This window comes from Corvus cornix, chromosome 15 (genome assembly GCF_000738735.6).
Source record: "Corvus cornix cornix isolate S_Up_H32 chromosome 15, ASM73873v5, whole genome shotgun sequence".
Classification (NCBI taxonomy): domain Eukaryota; kingdom Metazoa; phylum Chordata; class Aves; order Passeriformes; family Corvidae; genus Corvus; species Corvus cornix.
The window spans coordinates 2,221,982-2,239,473 of record NC_046345.1 but is presented as its reverse complement, the minus strand read 5'-3'; the positions used below and the strand labels follow the sequence as shown (position 1 = coordinate 2,239,473).

Genomic DNA, 17,492 nt, shown 5'->3' with positions numbered 1-17,492 from the left:
AACGGCTGTAAAACTCTAAGGAATGGAAAGGAGAAGCAAAGCCATGTTATGCAAGATGCTTGCTTCAGCTGCAGCGTAAGTGCCCGTGTCCTCATCCCAAGCTTTTTGCCACAAATCATGGCTGAATTGCTCCTAGGATGAAGGATGGGAGACAAGCTCATGGCTAAGAACCTGAGGAAACACAACAACGTGGAGGAGGCAGGGGTTGTGCAGGCTGGGTGAGTTCACTGGCTGGCACCCAAATGCCAGATGAAGGACATGTGCATCCACTCCTGCTATTTAAATAAAACCATAAAATGTGAATGCTGTCCAATGAAGATTCCTGAGGTGGCAGCTAAATCCTCAGCAGCAAAAGCAGTATTAGATGCAGGATATGTGTTTTGGCAAGTGTGCTCAGATGAGCTAACCCCTAAGCTAGTGGCTTTTACTGTGCTAGTTGGATGCTGTAAATTTAAGCAGATGATGCTTGGTATTAGTTTTGCTCCTGGGATATTTCAGAGAGTAATTGCACATATCTCTGAGGGATTACAAGGTGCTGAAGTTATAATGGATGGACTTTGAATTTAAACTAGATGCCTTTAGGAACAGAAGGAAAGGTTTAGGCTGGTTTTACAGACAGCAAGAACGCTGAGTATAAAATGCCAAAAGCCTCACCTAAAAGAATTTGCTGATTATGGGCAGCTACAAATTAAATAATAATAAAACTGCACATGCTGTGATTCCTATTCCACTCAACAAAGCAGAGCTGTAAGGAAACAATAGATGCCTTCATCAAATTTCATTCCACAGCTATTTACAGTCAACAAACAATGGAAAGATTTGCCAGAGAAAGAGCCTTACCTGATCCTGGAGCAGTAAAAACATCCCCCTGCTGCCAAACCATCGGTTCAAACTATCATGTGCAAGGCCTTGGGCTGGGTGTTTGCTCTCCATCAGCAGATGGCAATGTCACAGCCTGGACCTGCAGAAGTGTCTTCGGAAGTTCTAGGCAATGCCAAGCAGCTGGAGGTTATATTGTCCTCAAAAATGTCATGAATCTGCTGCAATGCGAAGGAATCACCAGAAGCATGCCTGGAGTGATGGCTACCTACAGGAACTGTGTCTCCTCTGGTACAGGACACTGAGCTGTCAATTAATCTGTCTCTGTGGGAGACTGGAATGGGAGACTGTTACAGCAGATACATCTCTGTCCCCTGAGCTGACCCTGTCGCTTCACAACTGCCTCCCCCAGGAGCCATTCCAGGGTGACTGAGCCCACCTGGGACGCTTCAGATGCAGCTCTGTGACCTCCTCGTGTCCTGTGCCGCAGGTTCAGAGCCTCAGGGGGCACCTTGGCTTCAGCAGTTGAGCCCCCAGGGTGGCTGTCTGGGGCCTCTGGATGCTTGGCATGGTGGCTGGATGGTGACTTCCCAGGCTGGCACTGCCAGCTGCCCTCAGCAGTGTCTGCCCAGCCATGGGATGGGGATCCAGTGCTGGTTTCCATCCCATTGCTTGGGGGAGCAATTCCCACATGTAGCCCCTGTAAATACTGCACAGCCTGGCAGGAACGTGGCTTGGTCACGCAGATTTGCCACCACACTGCCCATCCCCAGCTCTGTTTCTAAATCCCCTGGTCTGGTGACACTGGAGAGGAGCAAGGACCTGCCCCAAGGCTGCGCATCTTCTGCCAAAGCACTGAGTCTCCTTCTCCTGGCAACAAGCCCAGCCACAGCAGGGAAACTTATGCAGGAATGGCTTGTTCTCGAGCAGGATAAAGGGTCCTGGAACTGCTTTTTTGGGGTGTAAGGAGGGAGTTTTATGAGCTCTATTTTCTGCTTCTAATAATGATATTGGATCTAAACAGTTCCACGCCTTAGAGTCCAAGACAGATGGGGAGTTCACATCTACGAGGATGAAAATGCTCATCCTGCCAAGCCTTTGATTCTCATCGTATCCTTCCTACTCTACAAACAGGCGGACAGCACATTTCTAGCATAAAAATATCCTCCTCTCCAGCTAACCACCTCCAGATTCCCTTCCTGAGCCTGTTCTGAGCCTGGTGGTTAGACATTTCAATATACATAAACATTCAGATCATCTCCCCAAGGTTCTTCCTGTCTCACAAGCAAATCCTGAGACCAGCAGCTATTTGTAGCTCCTTGAAATACAAATGGGATCAGGGCTCCTTCCAGGTTGACTGCTGTGGTTGGGGCTCTCCATGCACCTCCCCAGGGCTCCTGGCTGCATGCTCCCTTCACAGGACACTGAGATGCCCATCACCTCCTTCTCTGGAGACCAAACTGCTCCAAACACCCCGTGTGTGGCTGCTGTTGAAGGTGTCAAGGGACTGCGTAAACTGGGAAACGTTTTGGACTGGGATGCAGCATGGGAGTGCCTGGGCATAGGCACACTTGCAGAGGGAGGGTGCAAAACCACGCCAAAACCCACACAAAGCAGTGGAGGAATGAACAGCAGAGGCACACACACGTGCAAACTGCATTGTCTTTGATGGGGGATTGTAGAAACATTACCTTCCCCTGGGGCTTTGCAGTGAAATAACCTGATTATTCATGAACCAGCCAGAATCATCAATCCCTCATTTATCATTTTCAACATAAATAGTAAGGGCAAGAGAGGAACACACCAGCAATAAACTAGTTGTAGATGTAGTGTTGAAATCTGCCCATATCCTTTAAATATGCCCCACTTACTGATAACAAACAGGGATCCAGCTGACTCCTCGCCTGATTCCTGAGCATTGGATTACAGAGGACACAAGCCAACACTCAGCTTTATGCGAGTGAAAGTCCATTTGGCGCTTGCGTGGGCGGCCAGCTAGGAAATGGCAGCAAATTTTAAAAAAGCACATTTGTCTTGCTGACAAATGCCTCCAGGAAATAAAAGCCTTTGTATTCTTCTTTGACCTCTTCCACTCACAGATGGGTTTTGCTGTGCTTCCGACAGCGATTTTTTCTTAGCGCCTGCGCTTCCAGGATATTCATTTTATCTGCTGACAAGCACGGCTCGGAGAGGCCACGATGCACACCACGTTATGGGGCTGTCGTGGCCAAGTAGGCTGGCCTTGGAGGGGCAGAACTGGGGTTTGAACTTCAAGTCCAGCTTCTGATGATGCATTTGGGATGGCAGCATCTCTTGGAGCATCCTTGGCTGGTTGAGCACCAGCTTTACCCTGAGATATACATTGACCCAGAGGAGAGAGCACCCAGAGCCATGCAAGTGCCTCACCAGTATCTGGGAGAGGAGTTGAGCATCCTTCCAGCTCTAGTCTGAGCCTGTTTTCCAACTGGAGTGAAGGTGAAGTGGAGCAGGGAATGGTGGAGCAGCCACTGAGGCTCGGGGTGCTTTGCTAAGCAACAGCTCTGCTCTGCCTCCAGGTCTGCCCCGAACTCTGCAGACGCGGCCCTTTCCGAGTCCTCCGGGACTTGTTCTGGCAGCGCCAGCCCCGTGTGTGAGCCCAGCCCTGGCTGAGGCACGCTCTTAATGAGCCACGTGTTCCGAAGGCCTCCAGGCTTGGCACCGGCCGGAGGGACCCTTTGGAGCCCAGCTCTGTTAAGGGGCAGCCCAGCTCAGCACTTTCTGGGAAAGCTTCCTTTGCCCTCCCCCTGCCTCCCCACTTCACTCCTCCAAGGGTCTCTCCTCCATGTGCACTCTGAAAGAAGTGGGGAGGGAAATCACAGTGTGTTTAAACACTGCCTAATGGTGAAAAATAACATCTGGAGAACAGCCTTGCCCTTCAGAGAGAGCCCTCCACCTCCACATCTCCCAACAGGGAACAGTTCCAGAAGGAACCCATCAGCTCAGCACTGGGAGCAGCTCTCCCTGAGGGTGCCATTGGCTTGGGGACACTGACCAGGGGACAGCAGGTTCCCAAGAGCCCTGGAGCAGTGGGTGGCTAGCTAAAGCCACACTCACTGCTGGGAGATTTTAGAGAGTAAGGGAAGAGGCTCAGCAGCCTCAGCTCAGCAAGGGGTGACTCCTTTCCCATGCCTGTGCCTCCCGTGCTGGCTCATCTCCCCCATTCCCCCAGGAAATGGGCACAGGAGAAACCTGCTTCATTCGAGCCTGTTTCCACAGAGGTTCTTCCAGCCAACATTAACACACTTTGCTTTACTTCCCAGCATGGCCCTGGGCAGAAAGCAACATCTGAACCTAATAAAAAGGCTACCCTCCCCCTCCAAGAGACCCAAGAGCAACCTCTGCTATTTGGTTTCCAACCTCTGCTATTTGGTTTCCAACCTCTGCTATTTGGTTTCTCCTTCACCAGTGGACGGCAGCTCCAGCTCAGAGGTTCTGGCTGGCCTGAAGGAAAGCAGGATGTTCTGGCAGCCCATGGAGACTAGTAGCTTAAAAATGAGTCCAGTGGGGTGGAGTTAGATGGGTTTCAGTGCTAAGGAGCCAGTTGTGACTTCTCACTGGTGTGCAGAGCTGGGATATAAGGACTTGTTCTTCCCTTGAACAGAATGGTGCTCTTTTTCAGTTCCAAAAACATGAAAGCTGGATATGGCTCTAAGCCAAGGCCCAGGATTAACATCCCCATGGGGAAAGCTCTGCTTTGGTCCAACGGAATGCAGATCCAGACCTGGCACCCATCTTCACGCACACACCAACCGGGTTCCTCGTGTCTGACCTCTGGCAGCTGCTTCGCTTTCTGGAAAGGGCTCAGGACGAAACAGCAGCAGAAAATACTCCTGGGTCTTGGGCAGAGCTGGATCAGGATTTCACAGCTGAAGTCTGGACTTTTCGAACAAATACCCAAGTCAGTGGAATCCAAACCTCTTCAGAATCCCTGTGTCACTGGAGCTGATTTGGGGCCCATCAGGCCACACCTGCTGACAGCTGTGCTGAGCAGCTCGAGGGATGTGTTGAATTAGGATGGAGTGTCTTCGACAGCAACCTCCTGGATGGTGCTGCTCAGCTTTTTGCTCTTCATGAAACCTTCCCTTCCTCCTGTGCCACTGCAGGCAGGAGAGGAGCCCCCAGAAGCTCCTGGCGCTGCCCTCTCCCACAGGCGCAACATTTTCCACAAATACTGACCTGCAGCCTTGCGGAACAACTGCCCGTGGGTGAGACCTCAGAACAACCTCCCCAGGACTCCTCCTGGCTCCATGGGTTTCCTCAGCATCTGCTTGGGAGCACTGGGGCTGCCATGGCAATTAATAATGACTGATCCAGATGCACCATCATTAGCATGGCCAGTGTGGTCAACATCTCCTATGCCCTGACTTACCTCAGCAAATACTGCAACAGTTTTCTCCAAGCTGAACATGCATCTAGTCATCAAAGAGATTGCAAATGACTAATAAATATGAAAAGAAGTCAGGGAACAGCAAAAATTTCTGGACAAAGATCAGTCTTTACTGACAACTGCTGCTTTTCCTAAGCAAAAGTACCCTGCAGAGTTTAAAACAGCATCCGACTTCAAAGCAGACAGCTCTCCAGATGGAGCTTACCACCCCTGCAACACCCTGTGCTTCGTCAGGTTCCATGCATTTACAGAGGGACAGTCAGAGTATTTCCAAAGAAGGGAAACACGCCGGCCTCCTCAAACCCAGCGACTCGAGCGATGTGTGACCAATGCACTCCCCACGATGCTGGTGGCGGAACTGATCTCTGGGCTGGCCTCCCGAGCACCACGGGCAGTCCTTTCTGCCTGATCTCCTTTTACAAGGGCCAACAAGAGGAAAGCCTCACCTGTCAGCTGTGTCTGCAGCTGAGATGAATGCGGTCCCTCCTTGGTGGGATCTGGACACCCTCCCGTACTGGAAAGCAGGATCCAGAAAGTGCTGTGTTGGCAGCACAAGGATTTCACCTTTCACCCCTGTTTCTGCAGATTTCCAGTCCAGGGCATGCAGGCAGATGCTGTGCATTTCACAGGGGTGGCTTTGGTCACCCTGGTGCCACCACGGGAAGGGACCTGCAGCCCTGCAGGGTCTGCCAATGTCCCATGCACTGGTGGCTGCCAAGGCTTCACCTTCCCAAGTCCCCCTCCCCTGCATCCCTGTTAGGGAATTTCTCCACAGCTGGAGAACTGCGTGTCCACGGATTTAATTTCAGGAGCATTTCTGCAAAGCTGACTGGTTTGTTTGTTGGTTTGTTTGCTTGTGCTGCAGGCCTCCAGCCCCTCGGAGCACTTGCCCTTCAGTAACGCCAACACCGATCTCGGATCACTCCAGATACAACTGCTCCAACCTCCCGTCGGTGGCCAGTGATTTATTACCACTCTGCTGCCTGGAGTCCGGACAAAGACTTTTTGGTAATTGCAGGAGGCCAAAAAATAGAGGATAAATAAACCTGACAATTAATTCAGCTGTTACTCACACACGCACGTAGCAACACTCATTCCCAAGTCTCTTATGAACCCAATTCTTCCCAGATGGCATGGAAGCCAGGCTGAGCTCAGCCAGCCTGGACACCTCTGCCTCTGCCCAGCACCCTTCAGGGTCCCAGTGCTGATAAGAGCCAGGCATCCCACCAAAAGCTGCTCTATTTTCCTTCCAAGTTACTTGCCAGCCTACCCTGTCTCATCTGCCAAGATCAGCTCTTTAGCCCTCTGCATCATTATCACAGAGCATATATAATTTCATGGCAAATCACAAGAACTGATGAATGGCTATTTGGATTGCAATTGTCAGGAGAGTATAAAACACTTCCTGCCATACAGAGCCCAGGAACAGTTACCAGCTCTCCTGGCCAAAAGCTCAGCTAGGGAGCCCCTGCTCTGCTGGGGCTGCCGTGTCAGGGCTGTGGGGCCACCACCATGGGAGGACACAGGGCTGGGTGCTACCAGCACAGGTATTCTGGTGTGATTTGTACCCTTTTAAAAAAAAATATCGCCCCAGCTGCATCCCACTCCAGGAGCCTCAGGAGGCTGCTGGCACCCAGTGCAGTGTCCTGGCGTGCACAAGGACAGCCTCCACCTTGTGCCCTTTTCTCCCTGCTCTCATCACTCAACTAGCTAAAAAAAAAAAAAAAATTCTTGTTTTAATTCTTTCCAAAGGAAAAAAAAATCTCCAGTCCTGGCTAAACACCAATTTGTCAGCAGAAGGCCACAATGCTCCTGCACCTTCTCACAGCCTGTCCAGGGCAAAGGCAGAAGGGATGCCTTTTATCTTCCCTTTCCCCTCAAAAACTCCTGTCTACCACCCAAAATATGAGTGAGTGTGGATTGCTGACATCTTTTTATTGCTGGTTTTCAAAGCCGTCTGCTTTTGTCCCATTTCATTTTCATCTCTTTATGTAAGAGCTTTTGCAAGTAGACCTAAAGTTTTCCATCATTAAATTCTAAGTGTTGGCCTTGAATTTAGAGTTTTCCCACCTTCTGTTTCTTCAGCATCAGTGTGAGTTATTGACCGCGGAGACGGCTGTCAGCCCCTGTCAGCATTTAAACCCTGATGTGAGAGGTTGAACAGCCTGGCTCCTGTTTGTACTGGTTATTAACTTACTCTAATTGCCTTCAGAGTGGCAAAAGCCTTTCCATGAAGGTTTTTCAACAAAATCACTGGTCTCAAGAGATCTTTAGGCTGATTTTTAAGAGCCAGCAGTATCTGCCCAGTGCATCACCATGGCAGCTGGTTGCTGGAGGAGCGCGTGGAAACTGGAGGAGGCAGATTTGGTCAGTGTGGGTATATACCTGGAGGGATTTCAGAGGGTGTCTCAGCAATCCAGATGATATAGGGTGAATCTCAGCAGCATGGAGAAAGAAACCTTTTGGGTATCCCCTGGGCAGACAAACCAGTCAGGCAGTGCTGGCAGAACGCAGGGGTACACCCTAGTTGAAATGCTCATTGCTGTGCTCAGGAGAATATCATCTGTGTAAAATCCATTTCTGAGCCCCAGGAAAGGCAGCAGAAGGCCCCCCAACTACCTAACAGCTAGTCAATGGACTACATTCCATACAGTCATCAATTAGATCTCATGCACAGTCATCCCCCTCAGCTCAGTGACCCCCCAGTCGTCACTCCCCACCTCACACACCCCCCCAGCAGTGGGAAGAGCTCCCCAGCCTATGGCATCACTGTGGGAAGGGGACTTGGGGACTCCCAGCTGAAGTCTACCACACCCCATGGGACAGGTGTTGGAGGTAAAGCAATTTAGACCCACAAATAGATACCAGAGCTTCTTAATTAGGTTTCATGTCTTAATTAGGTAGTGGCTTACTAGCTTCCCCCAAAATCTCATGCAGCCCTGGGTCAATGAGACAAGGGTCTAGGGGTGCTCACTGTGCCCTCGCACATGGAAAAACACCTGCTGCCACCACCCCTAGGTCCCCTCAGCCCATTTTACCTTGGACACCCCATCAACACCAGCACAGGGACCCCTCAACCCCCCCCACCCCCTTGCCTGCAGCCGCCTCAGCTGTCCCGTGAGCAGCTCATCCTGCCCGGGCTCACACACCCCCACAGGCAGGAGCTGCTTTCTGCTGCCAAATAAGTTTTGGGTTGGGTTGGTTTGTTTGCTCTTTTATTATTGAACCAGCACGGCAGTGGTCGCCCACTGTCCCCCACCGCTCGCTGGTGGGCACGCCGAGCACAGTAACAGTGAACAAGCCCATCACCTTTAGCAGAAGAACCCCCTCCCCTCTGGAGCAAGCTGTGGAATTATTTACACCTGGTGGTCTCTGTACAGCCCCGGCTGTCGCACAAGTCCCTCCACAGCAGCTGTGCACAGGCTGGGTACACACACAGAGATTCCCCCCGTACAGTTCAAGCGAGAAATTGTCCAGTGATTGGTTTGCATTTGTACAAGTTACAAAGTTGGTCAACACTAAGTTTAAACTTGGGGTTTTGGAATAGTTTAATGTGAGTTTCTCCTGGATTGCACAACCGCAGCCAACAGCATGAGGAGGTGCTTGGGGATGCCTCGGTGGGGAGAACGAGGGCCAGAGGGGGGGAAGCACCACAACCTACAGGAGCAGCAGCTCCTCCTTTCCCAAAACCTCACTCCCCTGAGTCCACATCTGAGCAGGTAAAGCTGGGCCATCCCTCTGCAGCCTCCCAGGTCTGGGCTGGTTCCCCACCAAGCAGCTGCGGGCCTCCTGCCCACACACTGCCAGCTCGTTGATGAGACACAAATTAATTAACCCGGAGCAGGAGAATGCTCTGCTCCTGCACCTCAGCAAGGGGGCTCAGAGCTCCCCGGTGGGAGCTGCTGCTGCTCTGTGCGCTCCCTTCAGAGTCCCTCCATCCCTGTCGCTGGGTCTGCCTGGGGATGGGGTGTGTGTGGGGAGACCCAACGATGGCGACACAGCAAGACACAGAGTGCCAAAACCAAGCAGTGCTGTGGCCAAGTGTGGGGCTGAGCTCTCAACAGGGGGGATCCCACTGCAGCAAGACCTACCTGTCCCGACCTCAGCCAGGCTCCTGCATCCCTGGGCTGCTCCCCCAGCCTGGGGCAGGCTCAGCCAGGGCCTGAGCTCCTGCACAGAGCTGGGAACATCAGCAATGTTGTCACGTCCCCCGTTCAGGAACAATCCTGAAGGATCCCACTGAGCAGCGGGTGAGGCTGCTGGAGCCCTGCAGCATCTCGGTGTCCCCAGTGTCTCCCCAGCACCTTCACGTCCTCCCAGTCCCCTCCTGCACACGCTGCCCTGCCCAGCAGCTGGTGGGTAACATCCATCCAGCAGCACTGAGCCACAAACCCCGTAAGGGCTGAAAACCACCTCACCAATACCTCAGAACTCTTCTGCCATGCTCACGGCACAGCCTCAGGTGCTGCTGTGCTTTGGGCTCCTGGCCAGCCCCAGCCCCTCACCTTGCACACACACAAAACAGTGGAAGTGAGAGAACCATGGCTCTGGGGTTGGCACTGAAGGGTGGGACAGGCTCTTCTCTCTCCATCCCACGGTTCTGGGTGCTGGCCATGCTGCTGGTGAACGCTGCCCACGGCTAACTGGGAGTGCAACCCAACCCTGTCCCAGCTGGGCAGAGAGAAGGCGGCTCTGCAGCTCCTGGCTGGAGCCCGTGGCCCTTCCTGATGTCCCAACACCCGGCTGCAGGGTAGGCACAGGATACCCACATGCTGCGGGACCCGAATGCCACCCCAGTGCCTCCATCCCTGGTGTGCTGCAGTGCCCCTGGTGAGAGCAGCTGTGGCAAAGCCCCAAAGGCAGCAGCTCCATCACCCTTCTCTCACCCCTCTGGCCACGTCTCAGCCCTCACTGGGCCACTGGCAGGGTCTGTGATGCCACTCTGCCAGCTCTGCAGCCACCTTCCACCGGCACCCAGCGCCTTCCTGGACATCTGCAGACACCAAGCAGCACACAGTATTGCTACTGTGCCAAGTGGGAACTTTATTCTTTGTTGTGGTTGGGGTTTTTTTTGCTATTTTTTCCAAATCAGCTAGGGAGGCAGCTTTGAAGATGTGTCAGATTTGGAGAATTCTTTTTTTCCCAGCAAAATCTGCAACATTTTAATAGTGTTTTGCCCAGACATCAGCTCTGTGAGTCTGTACAGCTCAGAGCCACAGAGACACCAGCAGCAATAACCTGGGAACGGAAAGACTTTCCACATCGCTTGTGCATTGTCTTGGATTTTTTTTTAAAAAAAAAAAAAAAAAAAAGCACAACAGAAAAGACACAAACATTGATGAACATTTAAAAACCTGTACATTGTAAAAAAAAACAAAACCAAAAGTAAAACCCAACAGAAAAAAAAAAAAAAAAAACAACCAAACCCCAAACAAACAACAAACACCATCATTCTCTTGCTTTGAAATCAGAATCAACCTGGGAACGTTGCAGGGGGAAAAGAAAGATCCATGGGGAAGGTGACAGCGCTGGCCACGCCGCTGAGCCCGCGGGGCTGCCGGAGGCTGCGGGGCTGGGCCGGGCTGGGGCTCCTCTAGCGTACAGAATGCAAAGCATTTAATACAATTTATTATTTTTTTTTTTTTTTTGCCATTTGTTTTCCCCCCAGAGCGAGAAAGCAGAAGTGAATGAAAAAAAAGTCTAATATTTTTGTTCTTTAACCATGTAACTGCAGATATGAGCCAACATCATGGAATGAAAAAAATAATGTAAAGTAGAGCATTCGTGTGTATCACAAAAATACAATAAAAACTTTTTTTAAACTTTTTTCCTTTTTTTTTTTTTTTTAAAGTTTCCTGTGAACTCCCTGCCACGCTGGCCTCCTGCCCACTCTGCCCCTGCCCTGGCCAGCTCGGAGGGCTCCGGAGAATCAACGTCTACAACCAGCAAAGGTGTGTGTAACGGGGGGCCCTGCAACCATGGCAAGATTTTTGTTTGGTTTTTTTTTTTTAAACTAAGTACATACATTCTCCTGACTCCCAGATAACTTTGATGGATCATTGTTACCTTTTTTTTTTTTAACCCTTCCATACAATGGACAAATGCAGCAAAGCCTGCATGTAAGAACAGAACCTCTTTTACAGCATGTAATACTGTGTTTTGTTTAAAGTCCTTCCTTGCGTAAAATATTGACATAATTCACTGAAGGTATCAAAAATATACCCTGTAGACCAATACAATTTACAATTGCCTTTTCTCACCATTCAGAAAACAATGCACTTAAAGCAACCGAGCCCCTCAGTGGGCAGCGTGTGAGCCAGCCCGGGGACGTCCCTGCCCGCTCCGAGGGACCCGGGATTGCTTCCATCGAAGGGAGCAGGATTTTTTGTGTTCTTTTTTTTTTAAGAAACAGCTCTTCACTCCCTCCCCTGCCCGCTCTTCCCAGCCACGTTCGAAGCGTGTCGTCGCGGGGCTGATACGTCTTGTGACGCGGGAATGCCAGGCAAGCAGCCCTCGGATCAGCCAGGGAACCACCGACCCGGGGCGTTCCGCTCCCGTTTCACGTCTCAACCGTGTTTTTTTTTTTTTCAATCTTTTTTTTAACCCGCTCAAGGTTTTGCAATTCTGAGGCACATCCCCACGGCCGGGTACGGGGGAGCATCCCACCGCCCGCTGCCGACTCCGCAGGAGCATCCGCAGCCCCTGGCTCGCTGCTGCGGGAAGGGGCCGGCAGAGCGTCCGAGCCCCGGGACGGGCACACGGCCGCTCTCTGTCCCTCTCGAGCGCGGGGTCACCGCCCAGCACGGCTGCCAAGATCGAAGATGGGTTCCTTGGGTTTTGTCTCGTTAAGGCTTTTTTCTTTTCTTTATCAGACCGAAGAGGATGCAGAAATTTCCAGATGTTGAGAAAGAAAAAAAAAAATAACCCAAACAAAATTAAAAAAAAAATCCAAAACCATCATCCTCCCCCCCTCCTCCCCCCCCCCCCAAATTGGCTGGTTGGGAGGGAAGGGGGGAAAAAAAAAAAAGAAAAAAGGAAAAGGAAAAAATGAAATCGCTCTGCTCCTGCATCTTCGCTCGTGAGAGCCGGCGGGGCCGGGGCGGTGGGCGCTCGCCCCGGGCGTCCCGCTCGCTCCCCGCGCCCCGGGTTTGGTCGCCGTCTCCCTGCCCCTGGCTCCTCTCATTCACTGTCCGAAAGGGTTTCGTACTGGGAGCAGAGCAGGGGCTTGGGCTCCTCGTCCCAGGCGTGGTGCTGGCTGCCGGGGGTGCCCTGCGGCAGCGGGGCCGTGGGTGCCGCCGTCACCACCCCGCTGGGGAGCCGCATGGTGAGCGGGTTGTAGGGGAACGGCGTCGAACCTGCGCGGGACGAGGAAGCAGAGTCAGCACCAGGGGTGGTGGCCCTTCCCCCGCAGCCTCCCCACACCCCTGCGAGGGCGGCACGGCCACTCTGGGGACCCGTCCCCTCGAGCCCTACCTGCGGACGACGGCCTGTCCTCCCAGACGCGGTTGGTGAGGGGAGTCCTGCGGTTGCAGTCGCCCTCCGAGTGCACCGAGGAGACGGAGGGCGGCCGCTCGCCCGAGGACAGACCCGGCGCCGGGGACTTGGCCTTGCGGCTGTTGGGTCTGGCAGCGATCTTTGGCTTCCCCCCTCCTCCTGCGAAGAGAAGCAGCCGCTCGTCACCCGGCTCGTTGTGACAGGGTTCAGCGGGTCGGGGACGGGGCAGCGGGTTCCCAGCGCTTCCCTTTTAGGAGCTTTGCAAAAATGGCTCGTGGCAGGAGAAAAGCTCACCCCGGGGCCGACGGCAGCACGGCGGGGAATGGCGATGGGGCAGGTGGGGGCAGCGGCTGGAGGAGGGCTCTGCCCTCTCCTGGGCTGCTCCACCCTGGGGGCTGATGCCACCAACTGTCCCGTGGAGGGACCCGCGGCAGGAGCAGCCGTGCGGCTTCGGCCGCTTCCCTGCAGGATCTGCTCCCGAGCCCGCTCGTGGCTCAGCCCACAAACGTGGCTCATGAATGGAGCTCCATGTGCCACCCCCACGGGCACATGCGGTTGGCAGCGACCCCCCAAGAGCTGCGTGGGTGCTGGAGCCCTGAGCACATTCCCCATTCCCATGGTCTACATGGGTCTTTCATCTCTCCTTACAGCAGAATCCCTGGAGATGTTTAGCCAGTTTTTAAAAGGTTTGAAGCCAGAAGGGCCTCTGTCGGGCAGGTGAGCCCAGATAAATGAGGGGGAGCTCCCCACGGGGGAGGGATAGATGGGCTCTGCATCCCACCCTGCCTGCCCAGCAGCAGCAGGCAGCCTCCACCAGGCATAGGGAGGCACGGCTGGAAGAAGCTGCTGGTTTCATGCAGGAGCCAGAAAAGCTTTTCTGCAAAAAGCTTTAGAGTGCCTGGTGTTAGGTGACCCAGAGGGGTGTGAGCTGACCTGGAGGAAGGTGCACATGTGCACCCAGGATCTACCCCTGAGCCACGGGCTCTGTGCCTGGATTCCCGAGGCTGATCCCTGGCAGTGGTGTCATGCTCTGTGCAGGGCACTGCCATGAGGCACTCTGCCCTTGGCAGGTGTGCGGGGGACAAATGCTCCCCCCATCCATCCCTGATCCCCCCTCCTCCCTCCCTTTCTTAACTGGGGATCTGCACAGCCACCCTCTCATCTCTGCTCCAGTCTCCTCAGAGCTGAGCAGACCCCGCCATGGGGCCCAGCGGGCTCTGCAAGCCCCATCAGGGCCCATGGGGCAGCTCATCCCCAGCTCTCCTCTCTTTATCATCCTTCATGTACCACTTTTAGCTCCCTTACCACCTCCCTCTTGTTCCAGGCGCTCCCAGATCCCATCCCCCCATCCCAGGTTGGATTCTGCCCCGACACCCCCAGAGACTGGAGTGGGGAGGGAAATGCCACCCTGCCCTGTGTCCTCCACACCAGCCCTTCTCAGCACCTTCCCCTGTTTTGGGAGCAGCGATCCCACTGGGGGTTTACAGACAGTTGGGGCTGGCTATTTAAGTTTATGCCCTTGATTTTTTGGGTGGGGGGGTTTTCCACCCCCATAAACCTTTCCATTGTGTAAAAAAAAATATAGGAAAAGGAGATATTAAAAACCAACAAACAGGGAAAGGAGAAAGGAGCAAGTCAGTGGTTTAGAGAAAGCAACAGCACCTTTGGAGACTATTAAATTAACATCAAACAGGATTAATCAGCGGATCCACAAAGCTCAAAGCTGGGGGAGGGAGGGGAGAAAAAGAAAACCAAAATGAACAAAAACGGGGAGGGGAGGAATAAATCCCCTGGTAAATGGGGAGATAAAAAGGCTGAGAATTAATAACACAGAGAGTGAAGGTGGAGAGGGCTGCAGACCTGGCAAGGAGCGCACGTCCTCGTTTCGTCCATCAGCAGGAGTTATGGGCATAGCAGCGGGCAGGCTTGCACTGGCATTCAGAGAGTTAAAAGCATTGGCACTGAGAGGTGAGCGCTCTTCCCACTGCTCGTCATATTTACCCATTAGGGCTTTCCTAATTATTGCCTCCAACCCCATGTTGGTACTGGAATTCTCTTGGACCGACTGGCTCCTACAACTGATTAGCCCTGGGAGATACGGGAGAGGGAGGAGAGAGGGGACGGGAGATGGGGGGGAGCCAAATGAGAAGAAAGATGGGGGGGACGGGGAAAGGGGGAGAAAGGAGACAAGGGAGAAGGGAAGAAACAAACAGTCAGCACATTCTCGCAAAGCAACAAACTTTGTCATCTTGTTCTTTAAAGCGCTGTGATGCACCCGTCCTCCTCCTCCTCCCGCTCCATCCCGCCCCAGGGCTCGGCGGGGGCTGGCGGTGGGACGGATGGGGCTCACTCTGGGGTCTGGGTTTTGGGAGGGTTCCCCAGGGCCAGGGATAAGGGTTTGTCGCAGAGCCCCAGGGAGCATCTCCAAGGAGCAGGGGCTGCGCTCCCAACCCGGCCAGGGTCGGCATGGGGGCAGGAGGAGAGTCATTGGATGCGGGGTCATTGGGGTCCATATGCACACGTAGCAATGGTCAGTGCGCCAGGAATTTGGAGGCCGGGGCGGTTTCCCATTAAGGAAGTCAGGGAAGGAAGGAGGAGTACCCCACAAAAACACCTGATGAGAAAGAAGTGCCTGGATTTGGCTCTGGGGTGAGAGGATGCAAGCAGCCGCCAGAGCTGCCTGCGTGGGTCGGGCTACACGGGGAGAGGGGAGTGTCCTGTTGTCCCTCCTCGTGCTCTCTGCAATCCCCCTGCCCACTGCCCCAGCCCCCCTTCCCCCCAGGCCGGGTTCCCACGGGGACCAGGGCCCCCCGGGCTGAGTGGGACAGGATGCAGAGGCGAAGTGTCCGCGTGGTTGTGAGTCTCAAGCCATGCAGTTATGGAGCAGCACCGCACAGGGACCAGAGGCTCAGCCACGCCACCGTCATTCCCGGGGTGGCAGTTACAGGGAACAAGCAAGGGCAAAATACAGACACAAAACTGCCAGGCCCCCCCGCTGACCCCATCCTGGGGTGTTTGTTCTGGGATCGCTGCCCCTCTGCTTGGAAAGGGACAGATCCCAGGTTCCTGTAAACCTGCTTTGAACACTGGTCTTGCTGTACACAGGCAGGGTCTTTCCTGATCCCCTCTAGCCGAAACTGACCCTCAAATCTCGGGTCCTACCTGGCTGCACCTGCTCACCCCAGCAGCTGATGCCAGCTCACTCCTCCCAAACTCATTTCCACTGGTGAGCAGTCCTACACCACTGGCCCTCCCTCCGCACCAAACCCCTGCCCACAGCACCTCCTGCCCTTGGCTGTGGGAAAACTGCTGTTCTCCTACTTAAAACTGACAACCTGAAGGCATTCCTGCTGCAGGAGAGCATTAATCCTTAATTAATTAAGTACCAATTAGTATTCCTCAGTGGGGATTTGCTCCATTCATTTGCGAGCCCAGCCGGACATGTCGCAGGTGGCAACAGTGTGACAGCTTCCCACTGTCATTCCCCCTCGGGCTGGTTGTGGGCCTGAGCACTCTTCCAGCTCCCAAGGAAACACCTCCTCCTGCCCCAGCACCCCTCATCTCCCCTCCAGTCCTCAGCATCACCACTCTGCCCAGAGTGCTGCTCTTGCCCCAGTTTGCTTTTGCAGCTGGCTCCTGCATTCTGCCCAGCCCGTGGTGACACAGACCCCACTGCCCACCCTCATGTTCCCCTTTGCCACTGCCCTCCCACCCACCCACAGGTGACCATAAGGTCCCATCAAGAGCAGGGTGCTCTCTCCAGGTGTGAGGTCCACCTTGCTAAGATGGTTTAACCCTCTGATGGCATCAGATGGCCAACCCTTGCTTGACCTTTAACCTCTCCTCAAACTCTGCCAGGCTTTCCAAGGAATTACACTGCCCTGTCTCCAACCCAGCAGCAGAGAGTTACGGTGTGTCCTGAGGCCTCTGCCTCCCAGCACCTGTTACACTTGGTCTTAAGGGAAAACAAAAATAGGAGATGCTTAAATCTACCGAGCCTCCTGCTCGCCATAGCTGTAAGCCCTGTGGGGAACGAGGTACAGGTATGTGGGGAGTTACCTGCTCCAGTAATCGCTGGCATGTTGAAAATCTCTGTCCCAGGCTGCCCCACATCTGGAGAAAAACAAAGAAGCTCTTCAGTATGGAGAGAGCACATGCAGGTTAGTGGCAGGGAGGACCTGCCATGGCAGCCACACAAGATTCCCATCTCTCTGTCATGGCACTCCCAACAGCAGCCCAGCTCCCCCAGGCACAGGCGTGGGTCTGTGGGTGCTGGCTGGGACCAGGGATAACTCCCAGTGCCTCTGGGAGATCCACAGCGGGCACCCTCACCAGGTGGGAAAGGGCAAAATAACAGAGCCCAGAAAGCCAGGGCAATGTCTTTGTGCTCAGTGCTGGCCTCCCTCCCTTCCTCCCTCCTGCCCTTGGGATTACAAGCTCCATGAAGCCAAATCCTCTCTCATGCCTATGGGATTTTCAAAGGCTCAATGCCCCCTATGCATGGAGCAGGTCTGGGCAGTGGAGAGGGTGAGGAGGAGGAGAAAAAATGTTAAATCAATATTTTCCCTCTTAGCTGAGCTGTTTGACTTGGATATTGCTTTCCTTAGAATAACAGAAATTCTCATCAAATAAGAGGTGTATCCAATTTCTATATATTTTTTCTTGATAAGGGAAAGTGTGGAAGGTCAGGGGGTTCAGCTACATGTCCCCAAAGGGGCATAACAATACTGTTGGCTCATGGTAACATCATCCA

At 53.5% G+C, this 17,492-nt stretch overlaps 1 protein-coding gene across 1 annotated transcript in view; it reads right to left on the bottom strand.

Annotated features, from left to right (window-relative positions):
- Positions 1–12,232: 12,232 nt before the first annotated feature.
- The window catches only part of NCOR2 (nuclear receptor corepressor 2), a 228,201-nt gene continuing 222,941 nt past the window's right edge, over positions 12,233–17,492 (bottom strand). The window contains exons 45-48 of the mRNA XM_039561371.1: positions 16,799–16,852; positions 14,600–14,827; positions 12,719–12,898; positions 12,233–12,600 (exon numbers count right to left, since the gene is read on the bottom strand). Of these exons, the coding sequence (XP_039417305.1) occupies positions 12,425–12,600; positions 12,719–12,898; positions 14,600–14,827; positions 16,799–16,852 (638 nt within the window). The 3' untranslated portion in view covers positions 12,233–12,424. The remainder of the gene's footprint in view (positions 12,601–12,718; positions 12,899–14,599; positions 14,828–16,798; positions 16,853–17,492) is intronic.